The sequence below is a fragment of the Pleurodeles waltl genome, chromosome 4_1, assembly GCF_031143425.1.
Source record: "Pleurodeles waltl isolate 20211129_DDA chromosome 4_1, aPleWal1.hap1.20221129, whole genome shotgun sequence".
NCBI classification, from domain to species: Eukaryota; Metazoa; Chordata; class Amphibia; order Caudata; family Salamandridae; genus Pleurodeles; species Pleurodeles waltl.
Genome location: NC_090442.1, coordinates 764,163,093 through 764,181,310, shown reverse-complemented (window position 1 = coordinate 764,181,310; position 18,218 = coordinate 764,163,093). Strand labels below are relative to the sequence as shown.

General features: G+C 43.5%; 1 protein-coding gene across 3 annotated transcripts in view; it reads right to left on the bottom strand.

Annotated features, from left to right (window-relative positions):
- TNPO3 (transportin 3) overlaps window positions 1-18,218 on the bottom strand; it is a 991,461-nt gene that overhangs the window by 552,662 nt on the left and 420,581 nt on the right. For all 3 annotated transcript variants that reach the window (XM_069229384.1, XM_069229382.1, XM_069229383.1), the window contains exon 10: window positions 4,712-4,803. In XM_069229384.1, coding sequence (XP_069085485.1) covers window positions 4,712-4,803 — 92 coding nt within the window. The remainder of the gene's footprint in view (window positions 1-4,711; window positions 4,804-18,218) is intronic.

Here is an 18,218-nt window from a genome sequence, read left to right as displayed (position 1 = left end):
CGTCACTACCAATGTTGTGTTGAGTGTTGTCTGAAAGAGTAACTTGCTAAATTGACCTCTCACTGGCCGTTCGGAGAAAAGGTTGTTGCGCTGGGTACTGCCACTGCGCTGTGTGGGCAATTGGTTGTTGCCCAAACCCTTGTTTCTGGGGGAGCTGTGCTGTGTTGGTTGCCTCCCATGCTTGCGGGTCTTCTTGTAGCCATGCTCCCTTACATGACTGACCCCCCGTGAATTGCAAAGCACCCATTGACTTTGATGTCTTATTGTCCTTTATCTGCTGCAGTGCTTCGTGCACTGCTGGTCTGAAGAGGGTGTCCCTGATGAAAGGAATATTGATGGATTGGGACCTGTACCTCTGCCTTGAACGCTCAGACTCTCGACCATTCATGCCTTCCGAGTGCTGTCTCGGAGCACATCTGTTGGCTTGCTGACTGTAGCATCAAGGGCAGATTTAGTGATGAGCTTGCAATTCTCTTGTACTGTTGTATTACCACCTGGGCCCTACTTCTGCACTGCTCCAGGAGGCGCTTGACGGTTCCTGAAAGTATTTCTGTTGTTGGTCAATGATGCTTGGCAGCATGGACCTTCTGGGGTGGCATCAGTATCTATCTAGGAAGAAACACTCCAGTCGAACCTACTAGGTTGTCAGCTGTTCTCACAATCAGCCCAATGTACATGGAGAGGTTTTCGGATGGTGAGCGCTTCAACAGTTATTTACGCCTTCCTCAGTGATTCCTGAGGGGGGGCTATTTTTTTCTCTCCTTCTCCCTCGGTTGGCTCAAGCAGGTTCTGCAGGATAACAAATTCCTTGAGAGATTCGAAGTTCGCCTTTTGCAGGAGTGTTGCCATTTCAGCTTCAAGACATTGTTTCTTCTGCTCAGTGTAGGTTGTTGACAGTGCCTTCCTCTTCAGAGCTGGCCTTGTACTCCTGCTTTGCCCTCTCTATGAAGTCAGCGGGCATCGAGGGGGTTTTAGAAGGTTTGCCCTCATCTTTTTTTTTGTTTGGACCTGTGCAGTGCCTTGAATTTATGCCGTCCTTCAAACACCCAGTGTGTCAACGTCTATGCTAAGGCAGACTTAGTACACTCAGAGTATGTGGGCTTCTGGGGTTTGTGTACCTTGTGGCACTTCTGGATCTTTGATTCTTTCCTAGCCTCCTTCGCCTCCCTCCTCGTGGCCTCCAGCTTCTCTACATAGAAGACGCCTTAACTGGCAACCAACTTAACTCTCTGCACCAGCTCAGTGTCCGTGAACTTTACCTCTTTTTGTTCGCTTGAAATGCCCAGAGGTTTCAAGGACTGTTTCCTCTGCTCATGCATGGTGGTAGGCTATTTCTCAGTCTTATTTTCACTGTCTTGGCCTGGAATTCAGTGCAGGCCTCAGTGATATGGTCTTGTGGCAGGCACAAATTGTATATCTTGTGTGGGTGTGTCTGTGCAAACTTGTGGTGGCAGCTGGGACAGAACTTAAAAGGGGTATTCGCCATCCTCTTCTGCCTCACGTCAGTGCATTCTCAGACCACATGTGCCTGGTCCAACTGGATCTCTTCCATGCAGAAGGAAACCACTACTTATCCTACAAGCCTCGGTTTGTGGTATGTAGTGCTGTAGATTCACATGCTCTGCATACACCTTCGACCTAGTGTTGAGCTCTGACATGTACAACTTGTTTTTGTTCAAATAACTTTTTTCGAACCACTAGGTATAGAGACTCTAATGACTGGGAATAGCCATCAGCTCAATAGTTAAACTGTTTTCCCGTATGGTAGGTAAGGATGGAGATGGAGCACAAAACGTGCACCATGCAAGTAAATGTAGTAAAGAAGGAAGGTGAAAAACAAAAAGATATCTGCATCAACTGAAGGATTCCACGGAGGAGGCTGGGTGCAAGAGAATCTATAGCACTGCATGCCACAAAGGCATGCTTACAAGGAAAATAACACTTTACTTATGTGGCATGTACAGGTATAGATACACATGCCTGCACAGAATGTAAAGTAATTCTCCAATGAGTGGTGGCTAAACCAGAGGATGTTTCCGAACACTGAAAAAGTCTAAGCAGTACCTCCTGGCCTACTTGAGATTGTTGGTGTCCTAGCACAGCCACTCAGTAGTGTTTGGTGAACGTATGTTAGGTGGACCAGGTAGCTGCCTTACAGATGTTAGTTATGGGGACATTACCTAGAAAGGCCCTGGAGGCTACCTTCTTGGTGTACAGTGTGGCCTAGGTAGTGCAGGGAGGTGTTATTTGGCTTTAGCGTAACAAGTCTGGATGCACTTTAAAAGCCATCAAGCTACCCCTGCTTTTGAAAGAGAGCTATCTTAGTGCTGTTTAGCAAACAGTTGTTGAGTTTTACGAAATGGTTTTATCCTATCAATGTAATACTTGAGGGCCCTTTTTAAGTCTAGTGTGTGAAGGGCTAGCTCTCTGCTACTGAGTCAAGGGGTAGGAAGAATATCGAAAGCTCGATGGGTTGAGGTGGGAAGAAGATACCACCTCTGGTAGGAATCTTGGATTAGTTCTAAGAACCACCTTGTCAGCTAAACTTAGAAAAAGGCTCTTCCAGTGTCAGCCTGTATCTCAATGACATACGTAAGAGGTGATGACCACAAGAAATGCTACTTTCTAAGACAGAAATTGTAAAGTAGCTAAAAAGGGGATGCTCTGAGCCTAGTGAGCACTATACTGAGATTCCATGAAGCGTGATGGGGGGCCAGGGAGTAAGGGACACACCAACTTGATGTACCTGAACTCTAAGACCTCATGAGACAAATTGCAACGTTGAGTTGACTAGGATTTGAGATGCCTGGTGAGTGAATAGGCTGGGTACTTTTCCATGAGGAACTACATACAAATCAAGGAGGGTTGCAAACCATTGTCATCTGGCCCACATCGGGCCACCAGGATGAGGGTGAGGTAGGTTTGTCTTAGCCTCCAAATCACGTACAAAGTAATGGGAGAGGTGAAAAAGCATAGACAAATAAGCTTGACCAGTTCATCCATAGAGCATTGCTCAATGAGTGCAGGTGTGGGTACTTGAAGGCAAAGCTTGGACATTTTGCTCCTTAAGCAGTGAAAAAAAGATCTACGTTCAGTAACCTCCAACCGCAGAATTACAGCAGCCGGATTTGGGGGTGGAGCTCCTATTTGTTGACTTGTTGCTGCTTATTTCAGAGAGAGGATTTACTTACCACCAAATGGAGGTCGATGAACCACAAGGGGATGAGGAGAGGAAGACGGCAAGCAACAAATCCAGACCCAACCACTAAATGGCGGAACAACGAACAGCATGCAAATCCAGAAAAGGATTCAAGCTGCAAAACTACATTTCTAACAAACTATTGTGGTTCAAAACAAACATGTCCTCTTCCACAACTTCAACAATAACCTGATGACTCACTGTGTAAATATGCAAGTAATCAAGCTGTCTCCCACAGAAAACAGCCACAACAAACAGGAAAAGTCAACTAATTTACAGTATTTACTACTATGGTTGAGGCATCACAGGCTTATGCTCCATCAAGTCAATTTTCAGGCTCTTATTTGGAAGATCATTTTGATTATCTTTTCCTTATTTGCAGATACTACTGTTAAGGATAGTCAGGTTCCGGTGTTTTAATCTTTTTCTGAAGCCTACATGTAATCCGTTTTGTTGATGAAAGAGTACGAAGAATCTCCATCCTCAATGTCAACTAGTATGGGTCAATAGGGATCACAAGTCTGGCTGGTTATGTGTGTTTTATTGTTTCAAGATATGAGATACCGCCATAGAAACTGTCCATTTACTTGTGCGCCTTCTTAAGACTTCCTATAAAGTCATACATAGTGAACATCCTGGAAGACAGACTGGAGGAGCTGGTTATGACATGCTTATGTTATAGCTAGGTTTCCACTACCTAGTAGGTGGTACTTGAATGTGTCTTTTCAGAGAGTAAACTGATTCTGGAATATGCTTGCCTTCTAAAGGGAGGCTAAAGTAGAATTATGAGTGTGTGTGTGGCATTATAAAAGTATTGAGTAGGAGGAATATGATACCTGGTACATCACTGAGATATCCTATCCAGGACAGAACCTTGAGTGTGCATATTGTTCACTGAAACTATGAATATTATTATTATTATTTTTGAAGTAACAGAACATTCAGATCTATTCGATGTCTATCCTGAAGCCTATTACTTTTCAATTGCATTTGGTAATAGGCGACGCAGATGCAATAAGGGGCAGAAGCATTTGTTTACTGTCAGATTCCATTGGGGGAGGGGGTAGACAAGGAAGCAAAACAACTCTGTCTTCATATAAACACATACATTTGGGTGAAAGATAAAAATTCTTGAGAAATATGTTCTTGGATACCAGCTGTCAATATTTAGTGCTCATGTATATCAGTAAAACTCTATGGGAGAGAACCTATTTATCGAATGGCACATCTTTTCTCTAAGATCCACTAAGAGAACAATGCTTTACAACCCGGATGTGACCAAGATTGAGGCTGACAAAAAGAAGCAGTACAGTGACTGCAACATTAAGCTTCACCTATGAGAGGGGAAGTATAAAAATAAGTGATACAAAGAAAGCAATGCAACGCAAACAACAAATCCATTACTACAGATAAATTCGTTAACGGCTCGGAAACAAACGACATTTGAGTTATGCATATTTTTACAATGCAAGTACTCAGATTAACTTCTGCAAAAAAATAAAATGTACTCACGGGTCGACACTCTTGGCAATAGAGGCCATGATAAATAGAACAGCTTCAGTTACTTCCCACGGAGGGTTTCCATCTTTCAGAGTAGAGTACAACTAAAGAAAAAGAGGACTTGCAGTCAGTGGCAATGACAAACTATTAAGACTACATCCATCTAAAAAAATGGGCACAATCATGAAAGCAAAGTGGATGATGACAATGGTACAAAAAAATTAAAGAGACTCAAGAGAATTAGATTTCGTTTTGCAATATATAAAAATAGCAAACGGTGGAAAAAGCAAAATGGTTACTTACCTTTAGGAGTAGTTTTGTAGGTAGAGTGTTTTCTGTATTCACATGCTGTGCATTATTCCTCCATCTACTAGTTGGATCTGGAATGGTGTGCTTTTGTGGGTATCACTGACTGCTATTTGGTGGTGTGCCTGGCCACCTGTGATATCAGATGTGGACCCCAGACGTTTGTGTGCTGTCACCAGCTTCAGATTCTTTCTTCCCTTTGCAGCCTCTTGATACTGCTATTTTTTACTACGGTTGGCCTACGCAATTTCTGTGGAAGCAGGCAGGTGACATGTGAATCCAGAAAAATCTTTGAACCGCACAACTAATACAGGTAAGTAACCATTTTATTTTGAAGTATGAATCGTATCTGGGTTCACATGCTGTGCATCGATTGTATAGCAGTATTCTCCTTCCGAAAGGTTGAGGAGGAATGAATATATGTTAGAAAATGAAAATGTCACTTACCCAGTGTACATCTGTTCGTGGCATCAGTCGCTGAAGATTCACATGTTGTGCATAGCCCGCCATCTGGTGTTGGGTCGGAGTGTTACAAGTTGTTTTTCTTCGAAGAAGTCTTTCGAGTCACGGGACCGAGTGACTCCTCCTTTTGTCTCCATTGCGCATGGGCATCGACTCCATCTTCGATTGTTTTCCCCGCAGAGGGTGAGGTAGGAGTTGTGTTGTAGTAATAGTGCCCATGCAATGGAGTGACTAAGTATGTACCTATTTAAGGTTTAAATAATATATTTACAAATGTACAAAGCTTAAGCTAACTTCCGAACTGCTACAGGCTCCCGGGGAGGCGGGTGGGCACATGTGAATCTTCAGCGACTGATGCCACGAACAGATGTACACTGGGTAAGTGACATTTTCAGTTCGATGGCATCTGTCGCTGTAGATACACATGTTGTGCATAGACTAGTAAGCAGTTATCTCCCCAAAAGCGGTGGCTCAGCCTGTAGGAGTGGAAGTAGTTTGAAATAAGGTTCTTAACACGGCTTGACCTACTGTGGCTTGTTGTGCGGATAGCACGTCTACACAGTAGTGCTTGGTGAACGTGTGAGGCGTAGACCATGTGGCTGCCTTACATATTTCGTGCATTGGAATATTTACTAGAAAGGCCATGGTGGCACCTTTCTTTCTGGTTGAGTGTGCCCTTGGTGTAATGGGCAGCTGTCGTTTTGCTTTAAGGTAGCAGATTTGGATGCACTTAACTATCCATCTGGCTATACCTTGTTTTGATATTGGGTTTCCTGCATGAGGTTTTTGGAATGCAATAAATAGCTGTTTAGTTTTTCTGATGTTCTTTGTTCTGTCAATGTAGTACATTAATGCTCTTTTGACATCTAATGTATGTAGTCCCCTCTCAGCTACGGAATCTGGCTGTGGAAAGAATACTGGTAGTTCTACCGTTTGATTTAGGTGGAATGGTGAAATAACCTTCGGTAAAAATTTAGGATTAGTCCTTAGGACTACCTTATTTTTATGTAGTTGGATAAAAGGTTCTTGTATTGTAAACGCCTGAATTTCACTTACTCTTCTTAGAGATGTGATGGCGATGAGAAATGCAACTTTCCAGGTAAGGAATTGTATTTCGCAAGAATGCATAGGTTCAAAGGGTGGACCCATGAGTCTTGTTAAGACGATGTTGAGGTTCCATGAAGGAACGGGTGGTGACCTTGGTGGTATAATTCTTTTGAGGCCTTCCATAAACGCTTTAATGACAGGTATCCTAAATAGTGAAGTTGAATGGGTAATCTGCAGGTATGCAGATATTGCTGCGAGGTGTATTTTAATGGAAGAGAAGGCCAGGTTCGATTTTTGTAAGTGTAGTAAGTAGCCCACTACATCCTTTGGAGATGCGTGTAATGGTTGAATTTGATTCTGATGGCAGTAGCAAACAAACCTTTTCCATTTGCTTGCATAGCAGTGTCTAGTGGATGGTCTTCTAGCTTGCTTTATGACTTCCATACATTCTTGTGTGAGGTTTAAGTGTCCGAATTCTAGGATTTCAGGAGCCAGATTGCTAGATTCAGCGATGCTGGGTTTGGATGCCTGATCTGTTGTTTGTGTTGTGTTAACAGATCTGGCCTGTTGGGCAACTTGACGTGGGGTACTACTGATAGGTCTAGCAGTGTTGTGTACCAAGGTTGCCTTGCCCATGTTGGTGCTATCAGTATGAGTTTGAGTTTGTTTTGACTCAATTTGTTTACTAGATATGGAAGGAGAGGGGGAAAAGCGTACGCAAATATCCCTGACCAGTTCATCCATAGGGCATTGCCTTGAGACTGCCTGTGTGGGTATCTGGATGCGAAGTTTTGGCATTTTGCGTTCTCCTTTGTTGCAAATAAGTCTATTTGAGGTGTTCCCCAAAGTTTGAAGTAAGTGTTTAGAATTTGGGGGTGAATTTCCCATTCGTGGACCTGTTGGTGATCTCGAGAGAGATTGTCTGCAAGTTGATTCTGGATCCCTGGAATAAACTGTGCTATTAGGCGAACGTGGTTGTGAATTGCCCATCGCCATATCTTTTGTGCTAGAAGGCTCAGCTGCGTTGAGTGTGTCCCCCCCTGTTTGTTTAGATAATACATTGTTGTCATGTTGTCTGTTTTGACAAGAATGTACTTGTGAGTTATGATTGGTTGGAATACTTTTAGTGCTTGAAAAACTGCTAGCAGTTCCAGGTGATTTATGTGCAGTTTTGTTTGATGTACGTCCCATTGTCCTTGTATGCTGTGTTGATCGAGGTGTGCTCCCCACCCCGTCATGGAAGCATCTGTCGTTATTACGTATTGTGGCACTGGGTCTTGGAAAGGCCGCCCTTTGTTTAAATTTATACTGTTCCACCATAGAAGCGAGAGGTATGTTTGGCGGTCTATCAACACCAGATCTAGAAGGTGACCCTGTGCTTGTGACCATTGTGATGCTAGGCACTGTTGTAAGGGCCTCATGTGCAGTCTTGCGTTCGGGACAATGGCTATGCATGAGGACATCATGCCTAGGAGTTGTAATATCATTTTTGCTTGTATTCTCTGTGTTGGGTACATGCGTTGTATGATCTTGTTGACATTTTGAATTCTCTGTGGACTTGGAGTGGCTAATCCTTTTGTTGTGTCTATTATGGCTCCTAGGTATTGTTGTACTTTGCACGGCAGAATGTATGACCTGATTTGTGTGGTGTGAGCACCTTGTCAGTGAGTTGGTCTTGATTAGCCAGTCGTCTATATACGGGAATACGTGTATTTGCTGCCTTCTGATGTGTGCAGCCACTACTGCTAGACATTTTGTAAAGACTCTTGGTGCGGTTGTTAAACCAAACGGCAATACTTTGAATTGGTAATGTATTCCTTTGAATACAAACCTGAGGTATTTCCTGTGCGACTGATGTATTGGTATGTGAAAATACGCGTCTTTGAGATCTAAGGTTGTCATGTAGTCCTGTTGCTTTAGCAATGGTAACACCTCTTGTAGCGTGACCATGTGAAAGTGTTCTGATTTGATGTAGGTGTTTAGTGTTCTGAGGTCTAGGATTGGTCTCAGTGTTTTGTCCTTTTTTGGTATTAGGAAGTACAGTGAATAAACTCCTGTGTTTATTTGTGTTTCTGGTACTAGTTCTATTGCGTTCTTTTGCAATAATCCTTGAACTTCTGTTTCCAGAAGGTCTGAATGTTGTTTTGATAAATTCTGTGCTTTTGGTGGTATGTTTGGAGGGATTTGTAGAAATTCTATGTAATAACCATGTTGGATAATTGCTAAGACCCAAGTGTCTGTAGTTATTTCCTCCCATGCTTGGTAATACTGACCTATTCTTCCCCCCACTGGTGTTGTGTGGAGGGGATGAGTGACATGTGAGTCACTGCTTGGTTGTAGGGGTTTTGGGGCTTTGAAATTTTCCCCTATTCCTAGGGAATTGTCCGCTGTATTGGCCCCGAAAGCCTCCCCTGTGGTACTGTCCCTGGTAGCTGGACGGTGTTGTCTGTGAGGTGCTGGCTTGTGTGGCCTGACCCCGAAACCCCCCTCTAAAGGTTGTCTTGTGGAAGGTGCTGTAAGTGCCTCTGCTCTGCTCTGCGGGGAGTAGAGTGCGCCCATGGCTTTAGCAGTGTCAGTGTCCTTTTTCAGTTTCTCAATTGCCGTGCCCACCTCTGGTCCGAACAGTTGTTTCTCATTGAATGTCATATTGAGCACTGCCTGCTGTATCTCTGGTTTAAAACCAGACGTTCGTAGCCATGCGTGCCTTCTTATAGTCACAGATGTGTTAATTGTTCTCGCAGCTGTGTCCGCTGCGTCCATAGAGGAGCGTATCTGATTATTAGATATGTTCTGTCCTTCCTCAACCACCTGCTTCGCCCTCTTTTGTAGTTCCTTGGGTAGATGCTCAATGAGGTGTTGCATCTCGTCCCAATGGGCTCTGTCATAGCGCGCAAGTAGTGCTTGAGAGTTAGCGATGCGCCACTGGTTTGCAGCCTGTACTGCGACTCTCTTTCCGGCTGCATCGAACTTGCGGCTCTCTTTATCTGGGGGTGGTGCATCCCCAGATGTGTGGGAGTTGGCTCTCTTGCGAGCTGCTCCTACTACGACGGAATCTGGTGGCAGCTGTGTGGTGATGAAAACAGGGTCTGTGGGAGGTGCTTTATATTTCTTTTCCACCCTTGGTGTTATTGCCCTACTCTTGACCGGCTCCTTGAAGATTTCCTTTGCGTGCCGAAGCATTCCTGGGAGCATAGGCAGGCTTTGGTAGGAGCTGTGGGTGGAGGAGAGGGTGTTGAATAAGAAGTCATCCTCGACTGGTTCTGAGTGGAGGTTTACGTTGTGGAACTCTGCCGCTCTAGCCACCACTTGTGAATATGCTGTGCTGTCTTCTGGTGGTGAGGGCTTTGTGGGATACGCCTCAGGACTGTTGTCCGACACTGGGGCGTCGTATAAGTCCCAAGCGTCTTGGTCACCTTGGCTCACGGTGGTGTGAGCCGGGGAATGTGATGGAGTTTGTGCTGGTGAAACGTTAGTTACAGGTGGAGGAGAGGGTGGCGGAGTTACCTTTTTCACCATTTTTGTTTGTGGTGCTTGGTCTGTTTGAAACTCCAGTCTCCTTTTTCTCCTAATAGGGGGAAGCGTGCTTATTTTCCCTGTTCCTTCCTGTATGAAAATACGTTTCTGCGTATGGTCCACTTCGGTGGATTGCAACTCTTCCTCAAATCTATGCTTTCGCATCTGAGAGGACAGTGATTGCTCCTCTGAATAGGAACCGGTAACTGGGTCGGTTGCGGGTCGTTTTGGCACCGAAACCCTGTCTGTACTCTTTTTCGGCTCCGAGGTGACTTTTTTCTTTTTTGGAGTCGAAACCTCTCGGCGTCGATCTTCCTCGGTGCCACTGTCTCGGCGTCGAGCCGTTTCGGCACCGCTATCTCGGCGTCGATCTTTTTCAGCAGCACTTTCTCGGTCCCGAGAAGGCTGCGTGCCGGTGTCTCGACCGGAGTCGGACGATCTCGGCACTGTTTCGGCCTTTTTCGGTGCCGATGGTCGGTCACCGAATTTATGGGTCGAGCCATGGCCTGGTGGCAGTGGCGTCCCCTGGGCCTTGTCACTTTTCTTGTGTGTTGTCTTCAATGTCTTACTCACAGTTCTTTGATCGTCGAATTCCTCGGAGTCCGATTCGTGGATCGAGAAGGTTTCCTCTTCCTCTTGTTCCTCGAACTCTCGGTGTGCTGTCGGCGTGGACGCCATCTGAAGTCTTCTGGCTCGACGGTCACGGAGTGTCTTTCGGGACCGGAACGCACAACAGGCCTTGCAAGTCTCTTCACTGTGCTCAGGCGACAGGCACAGGTTACAGACCAAATGTTGGTCTGAATACGGGTATTTGTTGTGGCATTTGGGACAGAAACGAAACGGGGTCCGTTCCATCTGCGTTGTTTTACACGCGGTCGGGCCGACCAGGCCCGACGGGGGATCGAAAGCTACCCCGAAGGGCACCGGAGCTCTTCAAACTTCGATGCGGTATCGATTCTATCTAAGCCGATCCCGAACGCAACAATACCGACGTAATCTTCCGATAGTTAGCTAACTTTCCGTTCCGAAACTCGGAGCGACAGGAACACGTCCGAACCCGATGGCGGAAAGAAAACAATGGAAGATGGAGTCGACGCCCATGCGCAATGGAGACAAAAGGAGGAGTCACTCGGTCCCGTTACTCGAAAGACTTCTTCGAAGAAAAACAACTTGTAACACTCCGACCCAACACCAGATGGCGGGCTATGCACAACATGTGTATCTACAGCGACAGATGCCATCGAACCAAGTGTTTTAGAACCCGTCTGTTGCAGTTGTGCCTCTCCTCTGGATTAATTATATACACAATAGTGTTTCATAAAAGCAGAGAACCATGATGCTGCCTTGCATATGTCCTGCATAGAGTCGTCTGCCAGGAAAGCACATTTTGTCCCATTTTCCTTGTGGTTTGTGTCCTGGGCCTCTCCTCCAATGTATTCCTGCTCCTTTGTAATACTGTCTGTATTGCAAATGCTATCAAGTATGCCATTGTGTCACTGGACACGGGAAAACTCCTGGTAGCTGGTGTGAAGGACACACAGAACTCCATTCCCTTTCCGACTGGTTTCATTTCTTGTACATAGTACACAACTGTCCTCCTTAAGTTCAGGGTGTAAAAGAGCCATTCGACTTGTGTATTTGGATTCTGGAAGAAACCTGGTAACTTAATGGAACGGTTGTCGTGAAAGTGTGAATGACCATCAGGAGAAAGTTTCGGTTGGTTTTCAGTATCACACTGTCCGTGTGTACCTGCAGGTAGGGATCCTCTGCAGTCAGGACCTGTATCTCACTGACATTGTGTAGTGAGTTGACTGCCACTAAAAATATGGTCTTTATTGTCAAATAGTTGAACTCCGCACTGTGCACAGGTTCGTAAGATTTCTTTACCAGCTGACTAAGCACCAAGCTTAGATTCCACATTAATGCAGGTACAGCTCATGGTAAGCATATTCTCTTTGCGCTCTATATGAATATCGTGATTATGTGTGCAGTAAGGAGGCGTCTACCCTCTTCTCCCAAGTGTATACAACAATGGCTGCCAAGAGTACCTTAATGGATGCATAGGTCAGCTTGTTCTCTAAGAGGTATGTAAGATATTGTATGACTCCTTGAAGAAGCTGGTAGTTTAGCTTCCATTCATATGAAATGTTTCTTTACCTGCTTCTATGTTCTGTACTTCTAGTAAGTGTATCACCACCAGATCAATGTGTTATCAGATTTCCTGCGTCAGTTTTGAGAGTATATGTATCCTTTGTCCCTCCCTGCTTGTTGAAGTACAACATGCTGGTCATGTCAGTCTGCACTAGGAAAATGATCTCCTCTATGTGTGAATAAAAGGCATTCAGCACTAAGAACAGGCTTTAACCTCAACATATTTATGTGTTTCACTGCTCCCGTTCACCTCCACGTCCACTGGATGATGCAGAGGTACCTCATGTGTGCTCCCACAGCGGTCTCAGGCAGTTTGTCTCTTGTGGCGTCATTGCGTTCTGACCTGTGGAGCTCTTCATTTTGGCACCCTTTGTTAGTCAAATATTTTGGTGTCAGGATATTTTGGGGGGGGGGGATTGGTCCCAGTGTGAGTGTGCGGTGTTACCTGCTGGTGTCTTTTGGTACCTTTCTCTTTCACTGCTTTTGTCGCCACTTTTTTATTTTAAAAAGCTAATTGTTGTTTAGTGCTCGACCATTTTTGTCTAATCTTCAAGTTTTGGATGAAATTTGGCACAGGTCTCACAACCCTCTGTAGTGTGATCTTAAGGCAGGCAAAGGTTACACCCTTATGACTGTCCTTATGAACAAACCTGTGAGGACACCAGCGACAAACCCTGAAGGGTGTCTTCTGCAAGTCCCCCGAAGGCCCAGGGCAACTGGATGAACTGTCTACGACCGTGTGGTCGAGTTTTAGTTGGTGCCTTAATAAATCTCAATTCCGACAATGTTTTTGCTCAACTTTGCTGACTGCTTCAACTTTCCCTCTCTTTCCATTGCTTTTTCCTTCAAAAAAACGTTCATGTAATTTTCCATTCGTTGAAGCTCCTCTGTTCTGCTTCAAGACCCGAAGGCGGGAAAAAGTCTATAAATGGCAATCATGCACAGAAACTTCCGGGGCGCACGTCTGATGTTGCAGGAGGAAAAATAAACCATCAAACTGGTAAACAACAAAGACGCTCAAAGCACACAAAAAGAGAATTCCAGACCTAACCACTATTCCAGATCCGACCAAGATGGTGGAATAATGCACTGCATATGAACTCAGGAAAGATTCATGCTGCAAAACATGAAGTGTCCCTCAAGAAGGCATGAGGACTTCTTATCTTCAATTGTGAATTCATTTAATCTTTCATCCTATAGGTGTCCGCCCTGGTGGATCAGCTAAAAGACAAAGGTCAGGGGAATCTTCCTGTGGCGTATTCCCAGTGTGGACTTATTTTGGCAGGTAGAGGATGGAATGGAATTCCTATAGTGTTTACTGGTTGCTTAACTCCTCCTCCATGAGAATGGTCTGCAATCTATAACTATTTTCTTTGGTTGCTTAATAGTGCCCTCGATGGGTTAATCTTCTGTTGCCCCTGAGAGAACTATGGTACTCTCTGGTTGCTTAACATTGACTTAACAGTGGTCTCCGTGGTTCAGCCTTCTGTCACACTGTGTAGATCCACATAATATATTATTTAGGGAAACCAGTGAACCAAGTCAATGTTGCCATTTTCCCTATGAAACAAATCATCTAATAGATGCCAAGAATATGCTTAACTGATCACTTTAATTCTCAAACACAAACTGCCAGTCACTGCAGTACCATATTTAAAGAACGCCTCCATACCACACCAAACACCTCCAATAAAGAAATATGCAAACTAGATCACTATGTAACCCCTGTTAAAAGTGTATGAAGCTGTATTGAAATATTACTTAACTGTAACAATCAGTTTGCAGCTTGTAGTACTACAGATTCATAACTTTTGCTCCTTCCTGCCATCTTGTGTTGGGCATAGTTATTAGAGGGGTGTTGTCCTTCAAAGTGAAGACTTTAACCTGTAAATTTCCTTCCTGAAACCCACCACATACCAGGACAAAAACTCTGCCTTAAATTGTGTATTTACAATTGGGGTGAGTGAAATTGTGTGAGGTATAGTGAAAGAGCATTTGAGTATGTGTACTGTTGCATCATACATGTGTAACACCTTTTATCCTTAAAAAAAAATTACACTCAAGGACTAAGACAACCAACCAACAGCTTAAAATGACTAGAACAAACTAGAGAAACTGCAAAGGCAGACAATAGCCCAACGCCATCTGTATTATAGAAGTTGGTCAAGATAAGGTGGCCAGCTGGCACTCCAAAAGACATGTCTGCCACAATCCTTCCTAGACACCAAACAGCAATCTGCTGCCTCCAGATCATGAATACAACTTGCTAGCATCTGGCTTTTTCAGCTCCTCCCTTAAAACCTACTTCATCAGACCATTCATCAAGAAAAGCACCTTAAATAATCAGAGTTAGCCTTCACTCAAACGAGACTCGCACACAAGAGAAGAACCTACCCTGAGACCAAACTGCCACCCGCCCAAGCAAATTAACTGAATCCATACAAATACAGATCAGGAAAGACCTAAAATCATAGGGGACAGAAATTCTGAGTGTACCCTGCTGTCAGATATCCACACCACCTTGGACATTGTGCACCATAAAACTCTGCTACTGAGACATTAGGAATGGAGAAAGCATCCTGGACTGGATCATCTCCCACCTTCATGGTAGAGACATCTTTGCCCGATCATATCAGCTAGCTTCATCACAGACAATGGCGTACCACAACACACTCAACTCCTGCTCCATGGATGTGGAATTCCTATCACCCCAGGCCCGGGACATATTGTTTGGGGTCAAGGGCAACAGGTTTTCATGTTTATTTTGTCCTTGGGACAAGCAGGCCCAAACCCTTGCAGCACAAACCCTTTGGCTGCCAGTTTACAGAGAAGGAAACTGTCTGCAGATGAGGTAATGTGTGTGTCCATATGTTAATGCTGTTCCAACTTATATTTATGGTTCATTAATGAAAAGCCTTCATTATTAGGGTGAGCGCTGTAAATAAACGTTTTAAGGTCACACTGCACTACTGAGAGTGGTTCCCAAAAAAAAAGTGTATACACGTTTGAAAAGTTTAACAATATGAGGCTAAGTATAACGCTCCCAAATGGTCTCTGATTAGATGCACGTCTGCAGAAGCTTGTAAGCAAGCGTGATGATTCTCTGCTTTCAAAATAAAATATTTAAAGAAAATATAAGTAGGAAAAAAACATTGTAGGTGCTATTTATTTGAAGCGCCATTTAGTAAAATGTGTTGATGCGTGATCATTTTTCCCAAAAATATTCCTAATGGAAAATCAGTGTAGCCATTTTCCACAAGATTATAGGAAGCATGAAAACAAACAAGCACTGGCAAAGCCAACCAATCCAACATCTTTTGTGAGATTTTGGTTTCGTCAATGCGTGTCTTGTTTTAACCTAGCTTTTGTTACACTTTACTGTTGTGGGAACTGCCAGGCCCTCACCATTGTAACACTGGCAAAAACAAAAAAAGGTTTTCGGTCTCAAAAAAGCACACACTGCCACCAGTGGCGTAACTAAGGCTGTGCAGCCCCCCCTCTGGGAGGCCCCCAGCACAGGACCTGCCCGGGGTAAGTCTGGCAGGAGTGTGGGGGGTTAAGGGCTCCATGTTCTGGAGCCCCCTCCAGTTTTGTCACACCACTGATTGCCACAGTAGTTCCTGCCACTGAACAAAACTGCCAATATGATCCTTGTAGAAACGCCAGCTGATAGATAGAGAGAAAAATAGAAGTTTAAGAAAAACAAAATGTCTCTGTTACTGCCATACCTAATTAGGGACACCATTTTTAAAGAAAGTAACAAAAGTGCACCCATGGTATATATCTTTGAAATAGTGGCTTTAATGAATTCACAAGAACTTACAGAAGTAGGCCAGGAAATTGTACTTTTAGAAAATATTTGTAAACTGTATTTTAGCACTAGCAAATACACATATGTAGATTTGCTCATGTGAATATCTACTGAACATTTACAAGTTTACTTTCCCTCTAATCACTTATGTCCCAACCCTATAAGAACTTCTACTCCTGCCAATGTCAGGAATACATTTCCAACCTTTCTCATCAAAGGAAAAAGTTAGAGAAGAGCAGGTAAAAATCCTTAAAACATGCAAGTTTGTAGGTTTGCAGACTCAAAAGCATTTCAGCCCTGGAACTATTGCTTAATGCTTCCTCCAGCCCCAGTATGTAGATCTGCTGAAAGGTGACAAAATAAGGAAATTGCTACAGTAGGGATTAGAATTGCAAGTATTCAAGCCCTAGTATAGTAGTAGGACTGGCATAATCAGAGAGGCTATTATCAGAGCTGTTACATTTTGAGATTGCTGCCATAATTTGTCACCGCAATACATGATACCAGAGGAACAAGTGGATTTTTTTTTTTTTTTTAAGAGGAGAATAAGATTTAAGAAGCAACCTGTCCCATGGACAAGACGATATTTTATTAAATTCCGCATCCTTGCTCCTCATTCTCTATGACAGCTAACTAAGTCTAACTTAACTTGCTACAGCTCTGCTGACATATCACTCTAAAACTAAAAAAAAAGTCAAGAAAGCTAAACAAGCTATCATGTGGCCGTTGCTTCAGTTCCATTAATTGAAAAATGCAGAGCAGCTACCTTAATTTGCAATATTCTAAAACTCAGAGTAAACAGTAGAGAACGGAAGAACAGCCAATCTACACACCTACAGCTCAAATAACTCAAATCCTCACTACAACATGAAATGCACCGGTAGAACCTTATCTATGTAAGCTGCAAAGTCAGTGCGAAGAGTAGAAAGGATGAATTGCTTAACTGTGATTTTAGTTCTCTTCCAGGGGAATTCTCATCAAATTCATAAGCACTGAATAGTCCCGCCAGCGGGGACCCTGTAGCACAAATTAAATATTACATATAAATATATTACATATATGTACTTGTATAATAAAGTACTAAAAATGCCTAAAGTACATTTTCTTTTAAAATCAATACGTAATCAGCAACTAATTTCTGTCGAACAGAAAAAAGTGGACAGATCTGTTTTACAACTTTTAATTAAAAGGAAAATGAAAGGTAACATGAGATTTTTAGCCAATAGGCTACTACTTTAAAGGCAAGAGAGTAAACTGGCACCGTGCCTTTAAGACTTCCCAGGAGCTCATGTATCCCATCATGTCTCACAGGCGACAGTTTGGTCAGTTCATGTTTTTTACGGTAACAAAGTCCTGTAACACAAAGTGTGTGAGAGCTGCAATAGAAAATTTGTCCAGAGAGGTGGAACGGTTGCTTTTGACTTTGATGAGGATGCCCCTGGAAGAGAACTAGGATTAAAGGTAACCAATTTATCCTTCTCTTCCAGGGGATCATCATCAATAGTCAATTGCACTGAATAGACTAGCTAGTCCATCCTACACATCTGCGGACAAATTAATGCAATAGCAGCTATCACAATTTATCCAAAAAGATTTTTTAAAGAAGCCTGTCCTACTTGATTATCTGTCAGAGTCTATGCAGTAATGCCTGGTAAAAGTATGTACCTAACTCCAAGTTCCTGCTTTACAGATCTCGGAAATGGATACATTTCTTATTAGAGCAGCAATTGCCCCTTTACTCCTGGTAGAATGGGCCCTAGGTCTAAAAGGTAAAAGATTGCTGGCTAACTGATAGGACAACACTACACATGAGGCTATCCACCTAAAGGTGGTCTGCTTAGAGGAAGCTACACCTCTTCTCATAATAACATAGCCGACAAAGAGATGGTATGATTGGCTGATACATGTTTTATCTAAGTAAAACTTTAGTACTATCTTGATATCTAAGGAACGGAAAACCCACTCCGCAGGGGTACAGGAAGTAGGAGAGAACGTTGGTGGTGAAACAGTTTGGTTAATGGTTTGTTAATGGTAAATCAGAAACCACCTTAAGAAGGAAACTTGGGTATGTTCTCATGGCCACCCTTTTAGAATGAAATACTGCATAGGGCTCTTTAGCACATAGAGAATAGATCTCACTAACTCTACATGCTGAAGTAGGAGCCACTAGAAAAACTCCTTTCCAGGTAAGGTGCTGTAAAAAGACTTAAGAGTATAGGTTCAAAAGGA